Source organism: Balaenoptera musculus, chromosome 15, assembly GCF_009873245.2.
Source record: "Balaenoptera musculus isolate JJ_BM4_2016_0621 chromosome 15, mBalMus1.pri.v3, whole genome shotgun sequence".
Classification (NCBI taxonomy): Eukaryota; Metazoa; Chordata; class Mammalia; order Artiodactyla; family Balaenopteridae; genus Balaenoptera; species Balaenoptera musculus.
The window spans coordinates 81,820,936-81,845,342 of NC_045799.1; the positions used below are offsets into that span (position 1 = coordinate 81,820,936).

The window sequence follows — 24,407 nt, forward strand, 5'->3', positions numbered from 1 at the left end:
AATAAGATCCAGGGAGTGGAATTAGCAATGCTTATTCAGTCATGACCTGAATGTCACCTTCCTCAGTACAAGCCCCCTCTCTTTGCTCTCCTTTGTGCTCAGCAAACAGCCCTTGTGATTATAAATTGGTCTCCATTTTTATTTTCTCCTGAGAAAATCCAAGCATGGTCAGGCTCCAATCTATTTTTTTTTTTTTTTTTTTTAAAGTAAAAATAGCTTATTTATTTATTTTTAAGGTACATTGAAAAGGTTTATGATGTCTAGTGATAAAAATTTATATTCCTGGGGCTAGTTACAAGGACTTGCCAGTTATGGACACCATAAATGGGTTTAATATTTGGTAGAGTAGTTTTCTAACTAACATTATTAAAATGTCTTTACACATTCTCAAGGTTTCAAAAGAGAAAAAAGAAGTTGATCTCTAGATTTGATCTTGAACATATATATCTTGATATTTATTTCTTTACTGGTAATTGTGCAACATACTGGGTTTGTTAGCCCTCTTTTTTGTCCTGGTGTGACAGTGATGAGAACCTAGTGCACTTATACATGGAATTTAATTTGTACCTTCATTTTTAAATAATGTTTTTTTTTTTTTTTTGGCTGTGTTGGGTCTTTGTTGCTGTTCACGGGCTTTCTCTAGTTGTGGCAAGTGGGGACTGCTCTCCGTTCTGGTGTGCGGGTTTCTCACTGCGGTGGCTTCTCTTGTTTTGGAGCACAGGCTCTAGGCCCGCAGGCTTCAGTAGTTGTGGCTCATGGGCCCTAGAGGCTCCAATCTATTTGATGGGACTAGACTAGATACTTAGAGCACTCAGATCAACATGGTACCTGCCCAATCATGTAATTCACAACTAAAACAATACAAAATGAGTGGAAGAAAGATCTACAGAGTTCTGATTTCCCCATGATGATTTCTGTGAAGCTGTTGTGGGTAAATTCAACTATCAAATTCTTTCCCCCAGTTAGCATAAACCCTAGGATACTAAAAGTTTAGAGCTGTACTGTCTAATAGGTGGCTATTTAATTTAAATTTTAATTGATTAAAATTAAGTACAATTTAACATTTAGTTCTTCAGTGGCATTACCCATATGTTCAATAGCCATATGTCTAGTGACTACTGTATTGAACAGTGCAGATATAGAATATTTCCTACAGAAATTTGTATTGGACCACATAGTTAGATAGATGTCAGATAGATAGATAGATAGATAGATAGATAGATAGATAGATAGACAGACAGATAGATAGGGACATAGTTGTGGATATATTTATAGTGGTGTGCTAGAGTCATCTCATCCCTCTCTCAAGAACCAATCTGTAAAAATCCAAGAATATTGTGAGATGGTTGTCAAACCATTGGTACCTTGAAATTAACCAAGTGGGAGTATTCATATCATGGAAATAAACTAAAAACCAGGGCATTCTTGTTTTAAAGAGATGCTCTGTTTACATCACTGGTTATGAGTAGATATAGAAATACTTGGGGCTTCCCTGGTGGCACAGTGGTTAAGAGTCCACCTGCCAATGCAGGGGACACGGGTTCGAGCCCTGGTCCGGGAAGATCTCACATGCCGCAGAGCAACTAAGTCCATGCACCACAACTACTGACCCTGCTCTCTAGAGCCCACGTGCCACATCTACTGAGCCCATGCCACAACTACTGAAGCCTGTGCACCTAGACCCCGTGTTCCGCAACAAGAGAAGCCACCGCAATGAGAAGCCCGTGCACCGCAATGAAGAGTAGCCCCCGCTCGCTACAACTAGAGAAAGCCCAGGCGCAGCAACAAAGACCCAGAGCAGCCAAAAATATATAAATAAAATAAATAAATTTTAAAAACCAAACAAACAAAAAAAAGAAATACTTATGTTCATCAGTCTTGTGTAAATATATTTGATGATATGTTTGATGGTCTTATCTTTGTCCACCAAAAGGATGTAGAAGCAAAGAAACCATAGTAGAAATGACCATTCTTAGATCCCAGGTTTTGATTTCTAAATACCATTTCTCACTAAAGGAAACCAGAACTCCTTTCAGGGCTAGTCAAGGGAAACAGAATAGATACCTGGAATGTCTTGCATCAGAATAGAGACACAGATGTAGAGAACGGACATGTGGACACAGAGGGAAAGGGGAGGGTGGGACAAATTGGAAGATTAGGTTTGACATAAATACACTACCATATGTAAAATAGATAGATAGTGGGACCCTGCGGTATAGCACAGGGAGCTCAGCTCGGTGCTCTGTGATGACCTAGTTGGACGGGATGGTGGGGGATGGGAGGGACGTCCAAGAGGGAGGGGATATATGTATACATATAGCTGATTCACTTCATTGTACAGCAGAAACTAATACAATATTGGGCAACTATTCTCCAATAAAAAAAAAGAAAGCGAGGAAGTTCTCAGAAAATGATACTCTATATACTATAATGGTGGATACACGTCATTGTACATTTGTCAAAACCCATAGAAAGGACAACACCAAGAATGAACCCTAATGTAAACTATGGACTTTTGGTGGTAATAATATGTCAATGTAGGTTCATTGACTGTAACAATTGTACTTTGATGTGATGTTTTGATAGTGGAAGAGGCTGTGTGTAGGTGTGGGGAGGATGTATGTTTGAAATCTCTGTACTTTCCCCTCAATTTTGCTGTGAACCAAACTGCTTTAAAAATAGTCTATTGGAAAAAAAAAACATTTAAGAATAAAAAAAGAAATAAAAAAGGATACAGGAGCCTACTTAAAAGGGGTCCAGTGGACAAACCTGAGAGAATTTTAGAATCAAAGTTAAAAATGGTAAGAGAGTAAATTACACATGAGAATGTATTGATATAGATAAATAAATAAATGATGGGGGAGAATGGAAAGCTCTCCCTTAAAATAGAACATCAACTGATAAATACAGAAGAATGATGAAATTACAAATTCATTTTGCAAACATCACAGTAATGAAGTTTTCAGTCAAAAACCATCCATGGATGATAAAACTAGTAGGTGACAATTTGAAGAGGGACACTATATTTCCAGTCTCAAAGGTTTCTCCCACCAGCTGCTTGTTAATGACAAAGGAAAAAATTGAACTTTACAGTAGACTAAGCTAGTGAACACAACTTTAACCAAGTGTTCCAAGTTAAGGTCATCAACACTGGGGCAATGTGCCTCCTGATGGGATGAAGCCTTGATGCAAATTTCCAGGCAGAGGTTCTGACTCATTGGGTCTGGAGGAGCCTGAGAATTGACATTGGAAACAAGCTCCCCGGAGGTTCGGCTGTAGGTGATCCACAGACCACGACTGACTTCTGGGCAAGACATCTTCGTTATACTTGCCCTTCGAGCTCTGAACAAGGTTGTGCCTGTGTACTTCTAGAAAGTACCTCTGGCTACCATTTCTGTCTGACCATGCGTCTTCCTTCAATTTGGCAGAAATCCCCAGCTGCCTGGAAAACATCCTGCACATTTTCAGAACCAACCCCTAGCTCTGCGCCTCCCCACAGCGGCCCCTCGTAAGCTCTCCCTGGTTACCTTTACGGGTGTCCACATCTTTGGAATTCTGAGAGTTAATCATCAGCTGAAGAAGATCCACTCGGTTCTAGAAGCAGAAAGAAATTTCAATGACTGAAAGTCACCTGTGAAGTCAGAAATAAATCAGGAGTGTATATTTCACCTCTTTCCTGAGAATACGGCCCCTTAAAGAGCTGAAGGCTGACGAGTACTGACTGAGGCCTCAGTGAGCAAAACATCCACCTACAAATCTTGGAGAGCATGATGTTTCCTTGAGAGAAACCCAGCCATCACGCCCAACTGCTTTTTGGTCCTCACTCCCTAATCTTTGTCTTCTCTGGCTTTTGAAATAGCTTCTTAACCAAAGAGTTACCTGCTCTCTCTCCTGTCATACCTGTTTGCTCAGGAGAGCAAGAAGAAAAAACCTCAATCTTTTTTTCCCTCCAGCTTTAATTCTTAAGGAATGGCCACATAAATTAATACCCAGACATTTGCAGAGTTCACTGGCAGCTTTTGTAGAAGCAGCTTCAAGAGCCCCATCCTTCCAGAATGCTACACAACTTTCACTGCTTTCCTGGGATACCCAGTCCTGTCCCCCTGACCTGCAGACATCCTTGTGCTGGCCTCCAGGCCTCATGAGGCAAGGCTGGCTTAACCAGCTTGCAGTCTCATTGCCAACAGAAGACCCCTGCCCACTCTAGCCTATGAGAGGGCTCAAATTTAACACAGACTACACTCCACCAGGTGCCTGATGGGGCATTCCATTGGAAAACCTGTAAAATAGGAGGCTTGGATTTGAAGTGATTCTTTGCCAATCTAATATTTGGTGAAATATGAGTAAAATCATTTATAAACAGTAATTTTTATCCTTTGACAATTTATTGAAGGGAAATGGTAAAGTCTTAACTCAACAATATTTATGCAGTGATATACTAATTGGCACACCTATTTTAAACTTAAACATTTCTCTCTGACTCATTTTCTTATCTTCTTCCCCAAAGAACTTACCCCCAAAGGTAAATTATATATTTATTTACCCCCAGAGTTTAGAACTCTTCTGCTCTAAAATCTATAGTTCTCTACCTACCTTAAAAAATGCTGAGGTGTGCATAAGTCATGTGTATACAGCTCAATAAATTACCAAAAGGTGAACACCCTCATGTCACCACCACCAGATTTTACCGTTTCTTTATCTTTGAGGCGACTTTCCTTGATCCTTTTTATAGATTTTGTGATAAAATTCACAGCATTTTTTGGAAACACAGAGAGATTTAATATTTCAAAGACTGGACGAAGGAACGGAAAAAGTGCTGTAAGGGAAAAGATAAAAGGAAAGCAGAGTAAAAATGCAAAATTTACCTGGAGCAATTATAATTTGCACTACCAATCAGAGAGTAAGAGACACCAGGGTTCTCAACCAGGATCAGTCCCTCTATGACCTTTGCTCAGACTTCCAAGCCAAGGCCTGAGCAAGGGCAAGTCCACATATAGGGGTCATCACTATAGTCATGAGATCAGTGGTCCTCCCTCTATCTTTTGCGTGACCAGAGGAACAGGATTACATTTTGGACTTCACTGACTTTTATCTACTGAACTACAGTTTCTTTGGATAAAACAGACCATAGTCTGCTACTTCAGTTAATCATGGTGTTCAAAAAAATAATGGGATAGATTTAATACAGTGTATGTCTTTCAACCATAATGGAATGTAATTTGAAATCAATAACAGAAAGTAAATTGGGAAACTCACAAATGTGTGGAAATTAAACAATACACTCCTAAATAACCAATGGGTTGTAGAAGAAATCAAAAGGGCAATCAGGGATTACTTTGAAGTGAAAAAAAATGAAGTCATGACATACCAAAACTGATGGAATGTTGCAAAAGGAGTGCTCAGAGAGAAATTTATGGCTTTATTTATCTACATTTTAAAAGAACAAAAATTTCCTATCAATAACCTAATAATTTTCCACCTTAACATTCTGAAAAAAGAGGAGCAAACAAAAACTAAAGCAAACAGAAGGAAGAAAATAATAAAGATGAGAGCAGAAACTAATGAACTAGAGAATAAAAAAACAATAGAGGAAAATCAATGAAACAAAAAGTTGATTCTTTTAAAAGACCTTTTTCGCTAGATTGACCAAGAGAAAAAGACAAAAGACAAATTGCCAGTGTCAAAACTAAAGAAGGGAGACTACCACTCACATTAAACAAATGAGAAGGACTATAAAGGACACCAGAAACAACTCTATGCCAATAAATAAGATAACTTAGATAAAATGGACACAAAATACAGAAACAGATGCAAAAAAAAAATAGACAATCTGAATAGACCTGTAAGAAGTACAAAGTTTGAGTTAGTAATCAAGAAAAAAACCAACAATTTGACAAAGAAAAGCTCAGGTCCACATGGTTTCAATGGGGAATACTACCAAATATTTAAAGAAGGATTACAACAATTTTTCACAAATTCTTCTAAAAAATAGAAGAGGATGAAACACTTTCAAACTCATTCTATATGGCCAGTATTAATCTGATACAAAAACCAGGCAAAGATAGCATAGGAAAAGGAAACTACAGACCAACATATCTTATGAACATGGATGCACAAATCCTCAACAAATGAATCCAGCAAAATATAAAAAGAGGTATACACCACAACAAAGGGGGGTTTAATTCAAGGAATGCAAGGTTGTGTAATACACAGTTTCAATAGCATAAAGAACAAAACCATCTGACCATCTAAATATACAGTAAAAGCAACTGACAAAATCCAACACCCTCTTGTGATAATAACACTCAGCAAAAAGGAACAGAAGGGAATTTCCTCAACCTGATGAAGGCCATCTACGAAAAACCCACATATAACACCATACTTAATCGTCAAAGACTGGATGATTTCCTCTAAGTTTAAGAGCAAGACAAGGAAGCTTCTCTCACCACTTCTTGACTTTGTACTAGAGGTCCTAGCCAGGAGAATTAGGGAAGAAAAAGAAATAAAACATATCCATATAGGAAATGAAGATGTAAACAATCTCTATCATAAGATAACGTAATCTTGTATATAGAAAATTATAAAGATTCCACTAAAAACTTATTAGAACTAACTAACAAGTTCAGCAGGGTTTCAGGATACAAGACCAATATACAAAAATCAATTGTATTTCTATACCTTGCAATAAGTAATCCAAAAGTGAAATTAAGAAAATAACTCCATTTATAATAATGTAAAAAATAGAATACTTAGAAATAAGTCAACAAAAAAGTGCAAAATTTCTACTCTGAAAACTGCAACGTTGTTGGAATAAAGATCTAAGTAAATGAAAAACATCCCATGTTCATGTATCAGGATACTTAACATTGTCAAGATAGCAAATCTACAGATTTAACACATTCCCTATCAGAATCCTAGCTGGCTTCCTTGTAGAAATTTACAAGCTGAATTTAAAATTCATATGGAATTTCAAGGGGCCCAGAAGAGCCAAACCAATATTGGGGGAAAAAAAAAAGGAAATAAGTTGCAGGATTCATACTTCCTGATTTCAAAACTTATACCACAAAGGTGCAATAAGCAAAGCTCTATGTCCTAGCAACATCCAAATATATCATACAGCAGTTTTAACTGTAGTCACATTGCACATTATACCACCAGTATTTATTTATGTTATAACTCAAAGTTTGTAGCTTTTGACCACCTTCATTCAATTCCCCCACCACCCAACCCCACTTCTGGTAATCAAAAATATGAAATAGTTCTTCTATGAGTTTGATCTTCTTCTTTTTGATTCAGCATTTAAGTATTTGTCTTTCTCTGTCTGACTTATTTCACTTATCATAATACCTTCAAGGTATATCCACATTACGCAAATGGCAGGATTTCCGTCCTTTTGATGGCTTAGTAGAACTCCACTGCGCGCACACACACACACACCCACACGCACATACATATACAGACCACATTTTCTTCATCCATATGTCAACAGACACTTAGGTTCTAAATATTATTGAATTGTACATTTTAAATGGGTGAATTACATGGTATATAAATTATATCTCAATATAGATATCTATAAAAGGAAGAAAGAGATGGAAGGAAGGAAGGAAGGAAATAAAGAAAAAGAAATATAGTAGTCCACGTACCTGAAAAGATAAGGAGTGGATCAAGGAAATCAAATCTTAAGAGCTTCTTAGTATGTTCTACAAAGGGATCGTGTGGGTTGCTGAGGGAATCAATCTTCACTCCAAATGCTGTGCTAGTAATCACATCCATGCTGTAGGCCCCAAAGAAGCTGAGTAGAGAGAGAAAGACATGGACAGTTCAGATCAGCACCTCTTCACCATCCTTGCCCAACACATGCAACAAGAAGTCCACGTAAAATCAGATGCCCAGACAAGACAGGTAAAGAGCCACACTCTTTCAGAACCACCTGTTGGACCATGGAAGAGTCTATGCTACTATCACTCACTCCTGAGGTGTGTCTGAGGTGCCAGTGATGCAGCTGGCCCTGTGCCAGGAGGGATGGGGACACTAAGGCAAGTTAGACATCCCCCCATAAACTCAAGGAGCTCAGTCATAGAGGGATAGACACCCATAATCAGACAAAGTACAGTAGCATGTTTTGACTACAGGCCATAATAGGTGTATAAGGACTGTGTCTGAGCAGAACCAAGGGTGTAAAATTAACTTATCCTGGGGGAGTCCAGAAAGGGGACGTTGATCTGGATCTTGCCTCAACACAGAACCTGTGCTCAGAGCTGATTCCTCTTCAGTGAATTACAGAAGAGCAGCACCCTGTTCTGAGTTGCCAGGAACATCATCCCTCACTGTCTTACACCTCTGCTAAGGATCCTGAAAGACCCACACTTCCTCAACTCCAGTGGTCTGTGGTTGCCCTGAGGGCAGACTCATTTCTGTAAAAGGTAAAGAGTAAAAATGTTTCTCGTTAAAAATAAATCACTCTAAAATTGACTTAGGGGATTGAACAGCTAAGTGATCCTATGTCCCCAGGTTTTCCAGGGCAGTCCCAGTTTACTTGTTGTTCCTGCATAGTGAAAAAAATCCCAGTTTAGACAATCAATTCTATGGTCATCCTACCCATAGCCTGTACAAGGTCTTCTGTCTTTTTGGACTGACGGAAAGGGGAGTGGTGGCAAGATTTAACATTCAGTATTTGCAGGTGTCCTCAGCCAGATTGTGAAGAGATCTAAGTTGTTCCGAGTTCCATATTGTGATGACTGTATGTCACCCACCGCCTACCAGTATGCACCAAGTCCCTTCCCTGCCACCATTCCATGCCATCCACACTCAAAATTGGTGCAGTCACATTTCTTCCTTCTCTCCTGGCTGTCCTGCTTTATTTGGCGAGCCACCTCTCTTTCTGGGATGGGCCTTTGGGAGTTGTACCACCACATACCTACTTCTGTCTGGTCACTACAGTAACTCAGCAGTGGGAATCTGGCTCCCTGGCAGGCAGCTGGAGGGTCTCAATGGAGCTCAGATACCAGCAGCTTCACCCCTACTTACTCTTTCACGGTGATGGGCTTGCCTTTCTCTGCTTCCTTGCTCAGGTTCCTCACCAACACATCTCCATATGTGCTAACGATGGGGAACATCTAGACACAAAATAAACACCACTCGGAGTTAAATGTGGAGACTCAAGTCCTAGAAGGACCTGGCTTTCCCATGAATGGAGCAGTGACATTTGATAAGGAATCTCATAATGTCTCTTCTAGGAGGTGAAAATAAAAGGCTACTTTAGGAAGCTTGAATTTAGTAGCCTCCTCCCTGGAAAAGGACTGTGATTTTAGTTTCTACCTTATTCTTTAAGTTTCTAATTGAAAGTCCTCTTCTTTTCTTACCTCCTTGAGCTTTCCACTGGTGAAGGTTGGACACAGCAATGTTCGTATTTTCTTCCATTGTTGATCCTCAGCCAGCGAGATGGCATTTTTCATAACTCCCACTGGACCAAACGTCTAGAGTTGAAAAAAACACATTTTATCCTACATAAGTTTGGAAAGTCTTGACATTTTTGGAAATTGTGTTAAATGTGCACCAATTATTCAACAAATATTTAGTGACTGTCTACTTGGAAGCAGGCCCTATGCTAGATGCTCAATAAATATTTTTCCCAAATTCATAGCTTCCTGTGAGGGTCAAGGAGACATGCAACCACCTGACATCATTTCCAGACTTTATATGCCAATCTCCTTTTAAATGAAATGACCCACATAATAGGAAAACTGTTCTTCCAGAGGAATAGACAGGCATAAGACCTAGTTCATCCTCCTGGGCTGTGCAAAGTACAAGGGTATTGGTGATAGCCAGATAACCTTGGCAAAGTGTATGTTGACTCAGACAAGTTCTGTCTTTACATATATCTAAAGCCTGAGCAAGTGGAAAAAGGGATGTCTTGCTATGGTGATTGTTTCTAAAAACAGTGCTTAGCACTTGAAAGATTAGGAATCTATTTGCTAGTCTGAAGAAATAATGCAATTACACACAAAAATTTTCCCCTACATTTTTTGCCCAGGATAAGAAGGAGAAAAGGTAATTCTATTTCTCAACTTGGGACTGGCCTATCAAACCAACCTGCTTGGAAATTTCCATATTCTTCCAAAATAAAATTTTGTTTTAAAATGGATATTTCCAACACCCATTCATGATGAAAACTCATAAACTAGGAGGAGAGGGAAACTCCCTCTACTTGATAAAGGGCATATGCCAAAAACAAAACAAAACAAAACAAAACAGAAAAACTATAGCAAAAAAAAAAAAAAGTCAGTACTTTGCAAAGATCAAGTAAATAAATTGAATTACTAACTTAAAATCTCTCCATAAAATATCCCAGGCCCAAATGAGTTCATTGCTAAAATATATAAAACATTTAATGAAAAAATAACCAACCAAGGATACTTTTCCCAAAAAAGGGATCCTTCAGAAATGAGGGAGAAATAAGGACATTTTTAGACAAACAAAAGCAGAAAGAATTTGTCACTACTAGAACAGCCTTACAAGGAAGGTCTTCAAGCTGAAAAGACAGAACACTAACTAGTAACATGAAATCATATGAAATAATAAAACTCATTAGTAAATGTAAATATACAGTCAAATTCAGAATAGAGTAATATTGTAATGGTGGTGTGCAAATCACTTATGACTCTAGGGTAAATGTTAAAAGACAAAAGAGTTTTTAAAAAGTATAGCTAAAATAATTTGTTAATAGATACACAATATAAAAAGATGTACAGAAACGAAGACCCAACACAGCTAAAAATAAATATAAATAAATAAATAAATTTATAAAAAAAAAAGATGTACAATTCACCCTTAATCAATTCAGGCTTGAACTATGCAGGTCCACTTACAGGTGCATTTTTTTCAATAGTAAATACTACAGTACTACATGATCCATGAGTGGTTGAATCTGTGGATATGAAACCCGGGACGGAGGAACCTCAAATACAAAGGAACCACATAACAGAGGACGGACTATAAGTTATATGCAAATTGACTACAGGGAAGGTTAGCGTCCCTAACCCCAACACTGTTCAAGGATCAACTGTAAACTATGACATCAAAAACATAAAATAAGTAGGGGAAGGAGAGTAAAAACATTCAGCTTTTGAATGAGAAGAAATAGGCTGTTATATGTATAAATAAGATGTTTTCTGTAAGCTTCACTAACCACTAAGTAAAACCTATAGTTGATAAAGAGATAAAGACGAAGGAATCAAAGATACCACTATAAAAAAAATCATGAAATAACAAAGGAGACAAGAAGAGAAAAAGAAGAAATAAAGAATCTATGAAACACCTGGATTAAGAAAATGGCAACAGTAAGTCCGACCTACAATCACTTTAAATGTAGATGAACAGATGAATGGATAAAGAAATGAGTGTGTGTGCGTGAATAATTATATATATAATGGAATGTCATTCAGCTTTAAAAAAGAAAATCCTGCCATTTGCTACAACATGGATGAACCTTGAGGACAACACGCTAAGTGAATTAAGCCAGACACAGAAGGATAAATATCACATGATCTCACTTATATATGGAATCTAAAAAAACCAAAAACATTCAAACTGAGAGTAACATAGAGAAGAATGGTGCTTATCAGAGGCTAGTGGGAGATGGGGCAGGGGGAGGGGGAGAAGATATTGATCAAAGGGTACAAATTTTCAGTTATCAGGTGAATAAATGAAGACCTAATTTACAGTATGGTGACTCTAGTTAATAATACTGTAATGCACACTTGAAATTTACTGAAAGAGTAGATCTCAAACGTTCATACGACTCACACACAAAAGGTAACCATGAGGGGGGATGTATGTGTTAATTAGTTTGTGGTAATCATTTCACAACATATACATATATCAAAGTATCATGTTGAGTACACCTTGAGTATATACAATTCTTTTGTCCAAAATAAATAAATAATTTTAGGAGGTGAAAGACTGTATGCTTCCCCTTAAGATCAGGAACAATGCACCATTCTTTTCCTACATTATAAGAAGTTTGAACTAGTGCAGTAAGTTCTAGCTAGTGCAGCAAGACAAGAAAAATAAATGAAAGGCATACCGATTGGAAAAGAAAAATGTGTTCCTATTTTCAGCTGACATAATTGTCAATATAGAAATTCTCAAGGAAATAATAAGGAAACCTCTAGAACTAATAAATGACCTGAGCGAGTTTGTAGCATATAAGATCAACACACAAAACTCAACCCCATTTCTATATAATAACAATGAATATGTGACAACACATTAAAAACTCAGTACCATTTACAATCACTCTAAAGAAAATGAAATAATTTAGGTGTAAATAAAACATGTATGAAATCTCTATGCTGAATACTACAAACTGCTGTGAAAGGATCAAAGAAAGCCTAAATAAATTGAGAAACAATACTATGTTCATAGATTCAAAGATGTGACCTAGTAAAAATATAGATTTTCCCCAAGTTGATGTAAGGGTTAATTCAATTCTTATCAAAACCTCAGCAAGTATTTTGCAAACATAGATTAGCTTATCCTAAATTTGTAGGGAAAGGCAAAGGACCTAAAATAGCTAAAACAATTCTGAAAAAAATTAAGTGGAAGGAATATTCTACTTGCTAAGACTTACTGTGCAACTACAGTCATCAAGATTGTGTGGTACTGGGGGAGGGATAGATACATAGATCAATGAACTGAACAGAGAGTAAGAAATAGACCCACAGAAATAGGCCCTAATGATTTTTGACAATGGTGCAAAAGCTATTTAATGAAGGAAGGAGTCTTTCCACAAATGGTGGAGGAAAAACGCAGACATTTACAGGCAAAAAAACACCAAAAAAACAAAAACCAAAAGAACTGTGACCTAAGCGTCACATGTTATACAAAAATCAACACAAAATGGATCATAGACTTAAATGTAAAACATAATACTATATACTATTTAGAGGAATAAGGGAGAAAAACTTTGGAACCTAGGACTAGGTAGAGGTTTCAGACTTGACATCAAAGGTACAACCCATAAAAGAAAAAATTGACAAAATTGGCCTCATCAAAATTTTAAAAAAAGTTTGCTCTGCTGAAGACCCTGATAAGAGGAAAAGACAAGCTACTCACCATGACTATAAAAGAATAGTAGGAGGGAGCCTTATGGTGATGGAACAGTTCTGTATATTGATGGAGGTAGTTACACAAACCTAAATACATGATAAATTTTCATACAGCAACACACGCACAAAAATGAGTGCACAAAAAACTGATTAAAACTGAATAAACTCTGTGGATAGAATCAATGTCAATTTCCTGCTTTGATACTGTACTATAATTTTTCAAGATATTATCATTGGGAGAAACATGACGAGGGTACATAACATGGGATCTCCCTGTATTTTTTTCTTTTGAGAACATGCTGTGAATTTATAATTATTTCAAAATGAAAATTTAATAATTAATTAATTAAAAATTTAAAATGCATGCCTACCCGCCGGTTTGTGAAGACAGAATAACATTCTTTCACTAGCACTGTTTTGATCATGTCTGGATCTGTGATAGCCAACACAGGCTGTTGACCATCAAAAAACCTGTGTAGGGAAAACAGAGCTGATTAAACTTAATGAGCCAGTGTCTGCAGCTGGAGCCACAACTAGAAGTCCAGATTCTCAACTAGATGTTACATAATCCCTACTCCTAGAGATCATGGTTAGAAATAACATTAAAACATGGGTTAGGTCTAGGTGGTGTGTGTATGGGTATTTCCTATACCAACTTCATAATTCTTAGGGCTTTAAAATATTTCATATCAAAACATAAGTTAGCTTAGTAAATAATTGAAGGCAAGTTAATTAACTGGAAACAAAAAAATAATTAATTACGGCGAGTCCACCCACTCTGTCATTTTTGAAGATATATCAAAAGCATGAAAAATGCAATGATGTAATAGCTGAAACTTGTAGACACACTGATCATAAATATGTACAATGTGTCTGCAAGTGGAAGAAGATTAAGAATGCTCAACAAGTGAAAGTAGGATTATGAAAGGTTTCTTTGCTCTATTTTTAAAAATATGCTTACTTTATACTTCTTTAAAGGAAATCATATTTTAAATAACAAGGAGATATCCTTGGTAGCATCAAGGATTTGAAACAAAAGGACTGAGAGAATAAAGTAATTCAGAGGAACATGTATAAATTCATTTTTAAAATATTTTCTTTTCACTATTTATATTTATTCTTCGACATGGGTCCCAAGTGGGCCTAGGGCCCCATGTAGGTGACATCCATCAGCAGCTAGGCAGGCCCACTTTTGACACATGTACCACACAAAGCCAACTCCTCAGATGCGATACATCCCAATTTGGCCTGATCTCCTGACCGTCAGGATGCCCGTTCATGGGAATGGGCCGCTGGCATGAGGCTGACTCTAAGTTAATCACAGTCTTCCGGCATTTTGTTTCCTCTGTCAATCATTGGCAGTGGCTAGAACACAATGGAAGTTTTTCTGCATGTTACCTATTATTCCTCTGACTTCACACAGGAATTTCAAATGGTTTTGTGATCACATATAAAAATGGATGAGAACTAAAACTGAGGGGGTTTAAGTGAGTGTCAAGTGCATTTAGTGTTGAAGCAGTGACGGAAGGGATTGAGGAGGCACTTAATCTGCTTTTTCATCTGATTGACTATATTTCTTGGATGATTTCCCTTCTTCCCATCATGTTTTTTCAAAAACACCTGGGTGGAGAAGGGATAGCGGTTTGGGGTAAACCTTTATACTCACGATGTCACTCCAGCCTTAGTATTTCTTATACTCTGAGTTAAAATTCAGATTCTTGGGCCCCATCCCAGATCATCCAGGTTCAGTGTTGCTGGTGGGTGGGGCCCAAGGCTTCATTTTTAACAAGCCCTCCCAGGTGGTTCTTATTTACACCTAGCATGAGAAACATTTTCTAAAAAGAGAACTGGGATCTACTATGAAAGAGTGGCTCCATCCAGAGCTCAAAAGTACTAAATGTTGGAGGGGCATTTGGAGCTGGTCCAGTGGCAATCCAGTGCTATGTGTTTTTCCACGCAGTCACGTTGCCTTTTGGGGCCATGGCAACTCAGCAGAGCCCTATGGTTTCTGAGAACTTGATGAGAGAAGATGAAGAGGTATGGAGAGGAAGAACTTTCTCCCACTTGCTTTTGGCAAACAGTCACCACATTATACCTCTCCTGCTGCTCTCACCAAACCTCCAGCAGCTGCAAAAGGGACCAGCCACTGCAATCAGCTGGGGCCACTCTACAAAATCATCAAGTCCTTCAGCCCACCAGAAACACTCTGGGTTAGAAATATCCCACATCTCTTCAAAGTCAGAGGAATAGAATAGTTAAAGCAATACCACTATACACTTCTACTGAAAAATCTTGACTTAAAAAAAAAACTAAACTACGTAAGTGCAGAGAAATTTTTTAAAAGCTGAGCAGAAATGGTTTCCTTTTCTTGTTACCTATACCCCTGAGTCCTTCTTTGAAAAGGACATATTAAATCCAAAATTTAGGTAGAGGAATTTTGGTTTTTAATTAAAAGTGAATCATGTGGGAGATGATAAAAACATACTTTTGTGAGCAGATATTAGAATGTTCTGGAATAATGCATTTTATGCAATTAAAGGTGCCCCAAGGAAGGAAAAAATGGCGAAGGGGGGAAGAGCAAGATACTGGGCATAAAGTGATGCTAGGAGTCCCTGGGCCTCAAAGTCTGGAGCAAAGTGATGACCTGTGACTCTCCAGGCCTGACTCAGACTGTGGACCTGGATACCTGGTGACATCTGGGATTCCTGGTAGAACAAGCCTCCAAAGCTTTACGATATATGGCTTCATCTCAAGACGCTCCCGACTGAGATTGTCCTCCACACCACTGGGGGGCGCCACATCATAACAAGTCTATCCAATGGAAGTTTCCAGAATACTCACCCCCACATTTTTCCATACTTTTTAAAACATTTATTGTCAAAATCCCAAATACCCTGCAAGAGAAAAAAATTTGGATTATTAGTTTAAATGTATTGAACTTTACCTCTAATTGGGACAAAAATGACTTGAATCGCATGATATCAGGCTTACTATTTCCCACTGGCAAATGCAAGGAAACTCTTATTCAGAGACATCTTAGGGGAAAGAAGACAAAATAGAGGAGATATTTGAAATGGAGAATTTAAAATCACTCGAGGGCTTCCTTGGTGGCGCAGTGGTTGAGAGTCTGCCTGCCAATGCAGGGGACACGAGTTCGATCCCTGGTCTGGGAGGATCCCACATGCCGCGGAGCAGCTAGGCCCGTGAGCCACAACTACTGAGCCTCCGCGTCTGGAGCCTGTGCTCCGCAACAAGAGAGGCCGTGATAGTGAGAGGCCCGCGCACCGCGATGAAGAGTGGCCCCCGCTTGCCACAACTAGAGAAAGCCCTCGCACAGAAACGAAGACCCAACACAGCCAAAAATTAATTAATTAATTAATTTTAAAAAATCACTCAAATTTTCTTTGAGTATTGTAGATACTAAACACTTACCCTTGTCAATGAATACTAATTACTCCTTGTCTTTCTGAGGGGTTTTGCTTGAGCATGTGTTGTCTCTAAAATCTCATAACCCTCTGAGTTAATCCTCCAGGAACAAGTGAGAAAACTGAAGCTGAGGGTAAGAGTTTCCTACACACACTTTCATCTCCTAGTTAAGCAGCCTTTTCATTTATCTCATGACCCCCCCTAGAATTCTAGCAGAATAAGGAATTTAAGGCACCAGTAACCTCTTTGGGTCTAGCAGGTTTAAAAACATCTAGGGCGTGTGGTGAGTGAGAAAGTGAGTGAGTGAATGAATGAATGACAAAGTAGATCGCCTTCTAGTTTTCCAGCTCAGCATGGAAAGATGGGGAGATGCCACAACTACACAGAGGACAAAGGACAGTGCAATTAAAACACTTGCCCTGAGTTTTCACTTCTGTAACTTAAAAACAAACAAACAACAACAAACACCTTCCTGTAGCTAAGTTTCTGCTGTGATATTTGATGGTTTAACTATGAAAAAGAAAGTCCCAGAAATGTGGGTCTTGGAGTGCATCTACTAAGGAGTTCATCTGGGCAAGATGGAAAATAAATTATTGCTTTTTCAGAGAGAAAAAAGTTCAGGAAGCTCATAGGCAGTAATGAGACAATGAAGACCTCAGGTGGGAGAATCAGGATCTGAGAAACAAGCCTTATGTCTGCAGGAAAGGAAATCTGAGCCAGAGAGCAGCCTGCACACAAGGCTCTGCCCCCTGGACACATGGACATAGCTCACGACCTTCAGTTCAGGGGCCAGGCCCTGGGCAAGGCATCAGAGCTGGATTAATATCAAGGCTCGGCCAGAATTCACGGTCCACCTGTCACCTAGTACATTCTGTTTGGTTAAATTAAAATTTTTTTTTTAAATTTTTATTTATTTACGGCTGTGTTGGGTCTTCGTTTCTGTGTGAGGGCTTTCTCTAGTTGTGGCAAGCGGGGGCCACTCTTCATCGCGGTGCGCGGGCCTCTCACTATCGCGGCCTCCCTTGTTGCGGAGCACAGGCTCCAGACGAGCAGGCTCAGTAATTGTGGCTCACGAGCCCAGCTGCTCCGCGGCATGTGGGATCTTCCCAGACCAGGGCTTGAACCCTTGTCCCCTGCACTGGCAGGCAGATTCTCAACCACTGCGCCACCAGGGAAGCCCTAAATTAAAATTTTAATAATTTTGCCAAATCATGTCCTTTCTAGTGATTTTGCATAAGTAATCCTGCCTTGCTTTTTTGTTTTTTAACCCACAGTTCATTTAGTAGTTAAATATCTGAAGTCGAAGACAACCATTATCTAGTCTCCATTATACTCTCTCTCTGCTCAAACTCATCCATGAGGTGCCTCCTTTGAAGACACAGAAGTAAAACAGAAAGTTCTTGTTCCATCTCTCAAATCTCCAAAATAGTCACTGGTACAAGAGGTGGATTAGAGCATGGAAATAACTGCTGTGGTTAGCAGTTCTTGAGGGAATTCAAGTATGTGCAAATTACTCAATGGTGAATACTAGGGTTGCCTCGGAAAGTGAAGTTTCCAATCAATCCAGGAGGAATTTTTTTTAAAAGGGTACCCGCAGCACATGCTAGCAAAAGGAAATTCGGACTGTAGTGTACACAGCTTAATGAGTCATGACTGGGCACCCCCTTCATGCTTTTCTCCTAAGGGGGATGGTACCTTCCTGGGAATCTGCATCTGGCAGAAAGAAAATCCTTTTCACAAGACTCACAAGATGGAACATCAAGTCCTGTGCTGAATCAGCTAGAGAGCTGGGCTGTCTGAGGCGGCAAAACCTGAGGCTCCTAACAGCTGACAATGGAACCATGGGGTAAACTTGGCCATGTGCTGAGTGGAGCCTATGGTGTTGTTTCTGGAAAGCGTGAAACTTCAGACCTTCCTCTTGAGAAGGGGAATTTTTATTATGGAACTCAGCTGAGATTTGCAACCATAAGAAGCAAAGCTGGAGCTCAAACATCACGCACCTTTCGGTAGGACAGAATATTTCCAAAATAAGGCAGAGGTGTTGGCCCAGGAATCCCCAGCTTCTTAAAAAGTCCATGTGAATAAGTTCCATATCTATAAAGTGAAAAAGAAAACTAGGTCACGGGGATTGTGTAGTAAGTGCTGGAGCTGGCCAGTCACTGACTCAGAATTGGACAGTCAACCTGGGGAGGTAACATGTGGGCGATAAATAATAACAGCGATTCCAAAAGTGATATTACACTCACTCATCACCTCCTTTCCCACCTGCACTGTGAGACTCACAAAAAGTAATGATGATTAGATAAAAGCAGCTGAAGTCTTCACGGTCCCAATCCTAGAATGAATACTTGATAAATGTTTCCAATTTGAGTGTTCCTGAGAAGTTGAGGCAGGAATCTTCCAGGGAATTAATCATGTTTATTAGTTACTTGACTCTTCCATGATTTGGAGATTCTCATTCTAGGTAGAAAGGGGAAAAGTTTTTTTTTGGTAGTACCCAAAACTTTAGCAACTTCCGTTCCATTAACTTGGATCTTCAAAACAGACAAGGAAAGGGAGACCTGATTAGCACCCCAAGTCCAAGATTACAGAGGAGACAAGCCTGGACAGTTACTCACATATAGAGAAGCACCAGGATGGTAGCCAGGAGAACCCAGGTTTCCGTGGAAAAGCTTGGGATTAGGTCCATGGCCACTTTCCTCTGAGTTTCCCTCCTCTGAGTTTCCTTTCAGCTGTGTGTGCTATTCTTTGCAGGCCTTTGAGTGTGGAGTTTCCCTTCCTGGCCAGTGGAGATTCAGTGAGGCTGGAAGGTTTATGTTCTGGGAAGGGGGTGGAGCTGGAGATGCAGCCAATAGAAGGGCCACCTGTGCTCCACCTGCATGAGCCCTCTCTGCCTTGATGGTTGGCAAAGCATCAGGGACACTCCAGTTTGACCTCCCTTGAGTTTATATCTGTGACAATTCAATAACAACTCAGTGTTATCAGTAAGCCCAACCATTACAGAAACTCACATATAGCCACTGACCATATCTCCTCTAAACTACCCCTGTCTCCATAACTGCCCACACTTTAAAATACCTGAAATTCTTCCAACAAGCTAGGTCTACAGATCTTTACCCATGCAGTTTCCTCTGCCTAGAAATGTCCTTATTTCCTCTATAAGTCTCCTGTTCATCCTTCAAATCCCAGCTCAGACAGAACCCACTGTTTTAGAGACTTTCCTAACCAACTTCCTTGAACAGATATAACGTCTTCTTCATCTGGCAAACTTCTGTCCTCTGCACACAATTCTAATATGTCCATCACCATTGTTGGATTCCTTGCCTAGTTCCCCCACCAGATTGAGAGCTTGCACACAGTCTGGGTATTCGTCACCATCATGTCCCTGGAACCAAGAGAGTGCTCTCTGCCAAGTGGGAATGAGAAAGTTTGGTGGACTTGAGCTGGTGGAGGTAAGATCACTGGGCCACTCTATGTCCTTTTCAAGTGGCTCTTTGGTGACCACAACATCCTCCTGGATTATTAATACAACAAGAGAGCCTGGCTGTACCTCGGCCACCATCCCTGCACGTTCAGGATGATCTATCAGGATTCTGTTGACAAGAGGGCTCCTGAGGGAGAGACAGGACATGGAGGGGATGGTGATGGCACACTAAGGAGTATTGATTCAGGCTGATTCCTGCCCTGCCCTCAGAGGGTCCTGCAGTAAACAGCAAGTTAGACAGATTCTAGACCAAAGAATGTCCCCCTGTCTCTGGAGAGGCTGCAAGTCCAAGATCAATGGGTGTAAAGAGGAGAAAGCAGCCTGATGGCCAAGTGGGCCCCACCTCTTTATCCACCAGTGATGTGGCACACACAGTACATAAGACTCCAAAAAGATGGTGTGAGGTTTTTCTACGGGGCAAAGTGGGCTCAGAACAGATGGCTTCCGCTTTTTTGACAAGTAGGGAATTTATAATAGGTATGAGGACCTGGCAAGGAGGAGGCTTATATTAGAGGTCAGTGTCATCTGTGAGCCCGCACCCCATTCCTTATGAGAGAAACCTGAGGATTGAAGGTCTGGAAATTACATGGCCTCGCTGCCATTACTCTGACCCAGGTCCTGGGATTGCTTGGCCTGGGAAACCATGAATTATGTAAAAAACAAAATCTCAAAGATTCTTAAACTCAACAGAAACACAAGACATTGAAGCTGTGCTTGTGCACTTCCTTCTCTCTTTATCCTTTCTCACTTCAAGTCCTTCTGCAGAAAGTGATACCCACCTTTCACCAACTCTTTCCCTCCCTCTGACTTGAAAGTCCCCAGGGCTCCTGGACAACAGCCTGAGAGGGTGGAGGTCTCATTGGTCAAATGCAGTAAGTCCCAACTATGTCACCTGCCCTCTTTTGTTTCCTTGGGAACATGTCATGCAACATGAAATTTCTACCATCATAGCTTGTCAAGTTTGGGTTCAGACTTTCTCCAGGAGACACTTGTTAAAATTCATAGCTGCCACTGGTAAGTAAAATGCATGAATACATCTATTCATTCGTGCATTGATTCAAGGTCAAGTGGGTGAATGTCAGGTGCAGGTATTGTGCTGGGCTGGGGGCTAGAAGCCATAAGTCTCCTTCCTTGAGAGCAGCTTCCAAGTGGAGGGAGTGAGACACACAACCATGCTTAGTATGTGACATACCTCTGGAATCTCTGAAAAAAAAAATGGAACGCTACAGAGAGGTAGTGAAGGAGGGAAGTGGATGCAAGCTTGAATACTGACAAAGGACATACCTGGGAAACTGGAAGATGATCCCCAGGAAAAGTAGGATAGAAAGTCCCAGAAATTCTGATACATTTCTGCCCTCTTTCAGTACCTTCTCTGGGCACTGTTAAGTAGGGTCGTGATACAACCCCCAGTTTACAGATGTAGAAACTGAGGCTCAGGGACTGCAGGTGGCTTCCCAACAGCTATTGATCACAACCTGTCATATGTAAGCTAACATGAAGATAGATTGGCAAGTCTTCTGCACTGAAATGTCAGTATTCAATGTTTGCTGTTTCGTGATAAGGGTCACTATGGGAAACAGTGAGACCCGAGGCTGCAGCAGCAACTTGGTTACAATCTGGCTCCTACCTCCATGGCTACCCCTGCCCAGGAGCTCCCCCACGGGTCTCCAGAACCAAGGACTCTGCCTCACCTCAGCAGGAACAGAGACAGGTGCAGGTCATGAGGACACTAAGGGTCTTGTGTGTAGGATCAACCTCTCTATGTCCCAACTGAGAGGAACACAAAATACATCCCACATGGGATGACTGGGGTGTTGTCTGATAACTACTGACAACTTAATTCACTCAACTAAACTCACAGCCTTTCTTATTCTTCTTGGGAAAAAAACCTTTTATAGAAACTATATGATTTCATCTTCCTCCAAAACAAATAGTTGGCTATAATGATTTTCTCACTAAGCCTTATATGACCGTCACCTGCCCTATTCACCTCAGGGCCAGTCCAGCTGGTTGGAATCTATCCCAATGGCGATAGGCTAGTCATTTCCTGGGAATAAAATGTAGCCTGTACCACGTCCTAACCAATGCAAATGGCCTTGCTCTGCAAGGGGAAATAATAGAAGGCATGATCTTTGTGCCCCTTCATTCACAGCCAGGAAGACCTAACGGGAAGCGATGTATATACTAAGATTGTGAAGGAAGACATGTGTGCCTGAAGATCACCCCACACCCCATGTCTCTCATCTAGTCGTTTGTGTACTAATGGGCTCGTCATGTACTTTCAAATCTCTTTTCTCAATGCCTAGGGCACAAATATGACTAAAATCCAGACAGTATTCAGGTTGAAGACAGAGACAAATAGGTAGTTATAGTACAGCCAGGGTAAACTAATTATACAAGTTTTAGAAACACGGTGTCTTCATCAACTATAAATGGCTTATCTTCTCAGTCCTTAGCAATGAGTCAGAGTTGAAAATCAAATAACACTCAGGGAGGCGTTAGGCTCACTTATAGGTGAACAGGGTGTCAGGGACTCAGTGATGCAAGAGGCACGGTCAGTCTGCTATTCCTGTCCTTTTATATTGTTTGCCCAGGTGGCTCCTCTTCTGGGAAGCCTGTCCTGATATCCACTGGCTGAAAGAATTGCCCACCGTATGGGGAGGCAGTGTTGCTCTGGAGTGATTTGTGCGTTAGACTCAAATTTCACAGGTCACAATCTGGAGTGTACAAACAATGAAAGCAAGATTATGTGTTTGTGTTATATCTCTGCTCTCCCACGCCCTCATTCTTCTCAGTAGGGCAAAACTTGAGCATGCCATTTCAGGGTAACAGGTGATAGCTAAGTTTTGGTGGCTTGGGGAGGTGAGTAGACAACTTTTCAGGGTCTCCTAGTATCAAGGGTGGGGAGATAGTGACAGGACATTCTGTCCTGGCCTTAGAGGAGGTGGGCACCTCACCCCAGTGTCACTGTATGTTGGTTGGGATCCATGCCTGCTGTGTTCAGGCCACATGCCAAGCCCTGATAATAAAAAAGTCAAAATCTTTGCTCTCGTGAAGCCTACACTTAAAGGGGAGAGAGACATAAACAAATAACTTCTCAAATATATATTGAGTTACATATCAGGACATGTATTATGAAGTAGAAGAACCCCTTACTTAAGCTCCCTTACCATTGATATAGTTTTTTCTTTCTTTCCTTAAACTCTGTTCTCCTTGAAAGACATGAAGGCAACAGAATAAGCAGGACTTGATGCATTGGGAGTGTGTGACCTTGGGCATCCCTGGGTCTGTTTCCTCATCTGTCCGTGATGGAAATTGACCAGAATTCATCTAAAAGGACCTTATTTCAACCACGTGGTCCCTTCACTGCCTGCCTCTCTCAGCCTCTGTGACTGTGGAGGATTTTCTAAACATTCCCTCCATTATTCTTCTTCCCTTATATGTCATTGAGGGTCCCCAAGTCCCCCAGCCCAGGCAGGAACCAAGGGTTCTTGAGAGCAAGATGGAGAGCCAAGACGGAATAGGATGGACCTGGGAGAATACAACCAACCATTTAGGTCTTGAGCTCTAAATTCTAGAGTGGTTTCTCAACTGGGGCTGCAGAGAGGGGCACACCACACACACACACACACACACACACACACACCACACCACACGCACGCATAGAGCAAGACCTAACCTCAAGCAAGGAAAGCTAACAATTCTTGTTATAAGTACTCAGCCTTCATTAAGTGATTCAATTCCCCCGACAAGCCCATGAGGTAGGTGTTGTTATGATCTCTCTTTTACAAATGAGCAAGCTGGGACACAGAAAGGTGAAGTGACCACTCAAGGATGCATCACTAATTACTCACAGAGTTGGGATTCAAATTTATCTAGCTTTGGAGCCCAAGGTCTTAAATTAAACCAGGCTCAGCCTTGCCCAAGAATTTAATGGGAGGCTATCACTAAAACCCGGATCTTCCAAGAGGGTGGTGACCAGTGCTCTGCCCCAAACCAGAGACAAGGTGACGTCCCCTTGCAAACCCATCGATGAGAGCTGGGGTGAGGTAGGAGAATATTTTTTCAGACCCACACACATTGCACCATAGAGAAAGCCCCTCCCCCATGCCCCGAAGCAGAAGCACTTCCATAGACTTCACAGCAAAGGGAAGAGGAAGAGGAGGACTTCCTCAGGGCTGCTCACTTTCTACTCCATCCTGGAGGGTCTCTTTCCTGATAAACTAGCCACTAACATCTCTACCACCCTGTATACCGTATAAAGTTCTTTCATGTCTCTCTTAATTGATCGTCATGAAAACTCTGTGAGGTAAGTAGTATTGGGATTATTTAATTCCCACTTGACAGATGTGAAAATAGAAGCTCAGGGTTCAGAAAAGTCCTGC

General features: G+C 40.4%; 1 protein-coding gene across 2 annotated transcripts in view; it reads right to left on the minus strand.

Annotated features, from left to right (window-relative positions):
- The window catches only part of LOC118880768 (cytochrome P450 3A29-like), a 38,966-nt gene that overhangs the window by 9,583 nt on the left and 4,976 nt on the right, over positions 1–24,407 (minus strand). Inside the window, exons 1-9 of one of the 2 annotated variants that reach the window (XM_036824694.1) lie at positions 19,157–19,227; positions 18,539–18,632; positions 15,954–16,006; positions 13,484–13,583; positions 9,366–9,479; positions 9,031–9,119; positions 7,647–7,795; positions 4,689–4,816; positions 3,528–3,594 (exon numbers count right to left, since the gene is read on the minus strand). In XM_036824694.1, coding sequence (XP_036680589.1) covers positions 3,528–3,594; positions 4,689–4,816; positions 7,647–7,795; positions 9,031–9,119; positions 9,366–9,479; positions 13,484–13,583; positions 15,954–16,006; positions 18,539–18,632; positions 19,157–19,227 — 865 coding nt within the window. Of the gene's footprint in view, positions 1–3,527; positions 3,595–4,688; positions 4,817–7,646; positions 7,796–9,030; positions 9,120–9,365; positions 9,480–13,483; positions 13,584–15,953; positions 16,007–18,538; positions 18,633–19,156; positions 19,228–24,407 lie in introns of those variants that run through there. The other variant, XM_036824693.1, reaches the window with a different exon arrangement.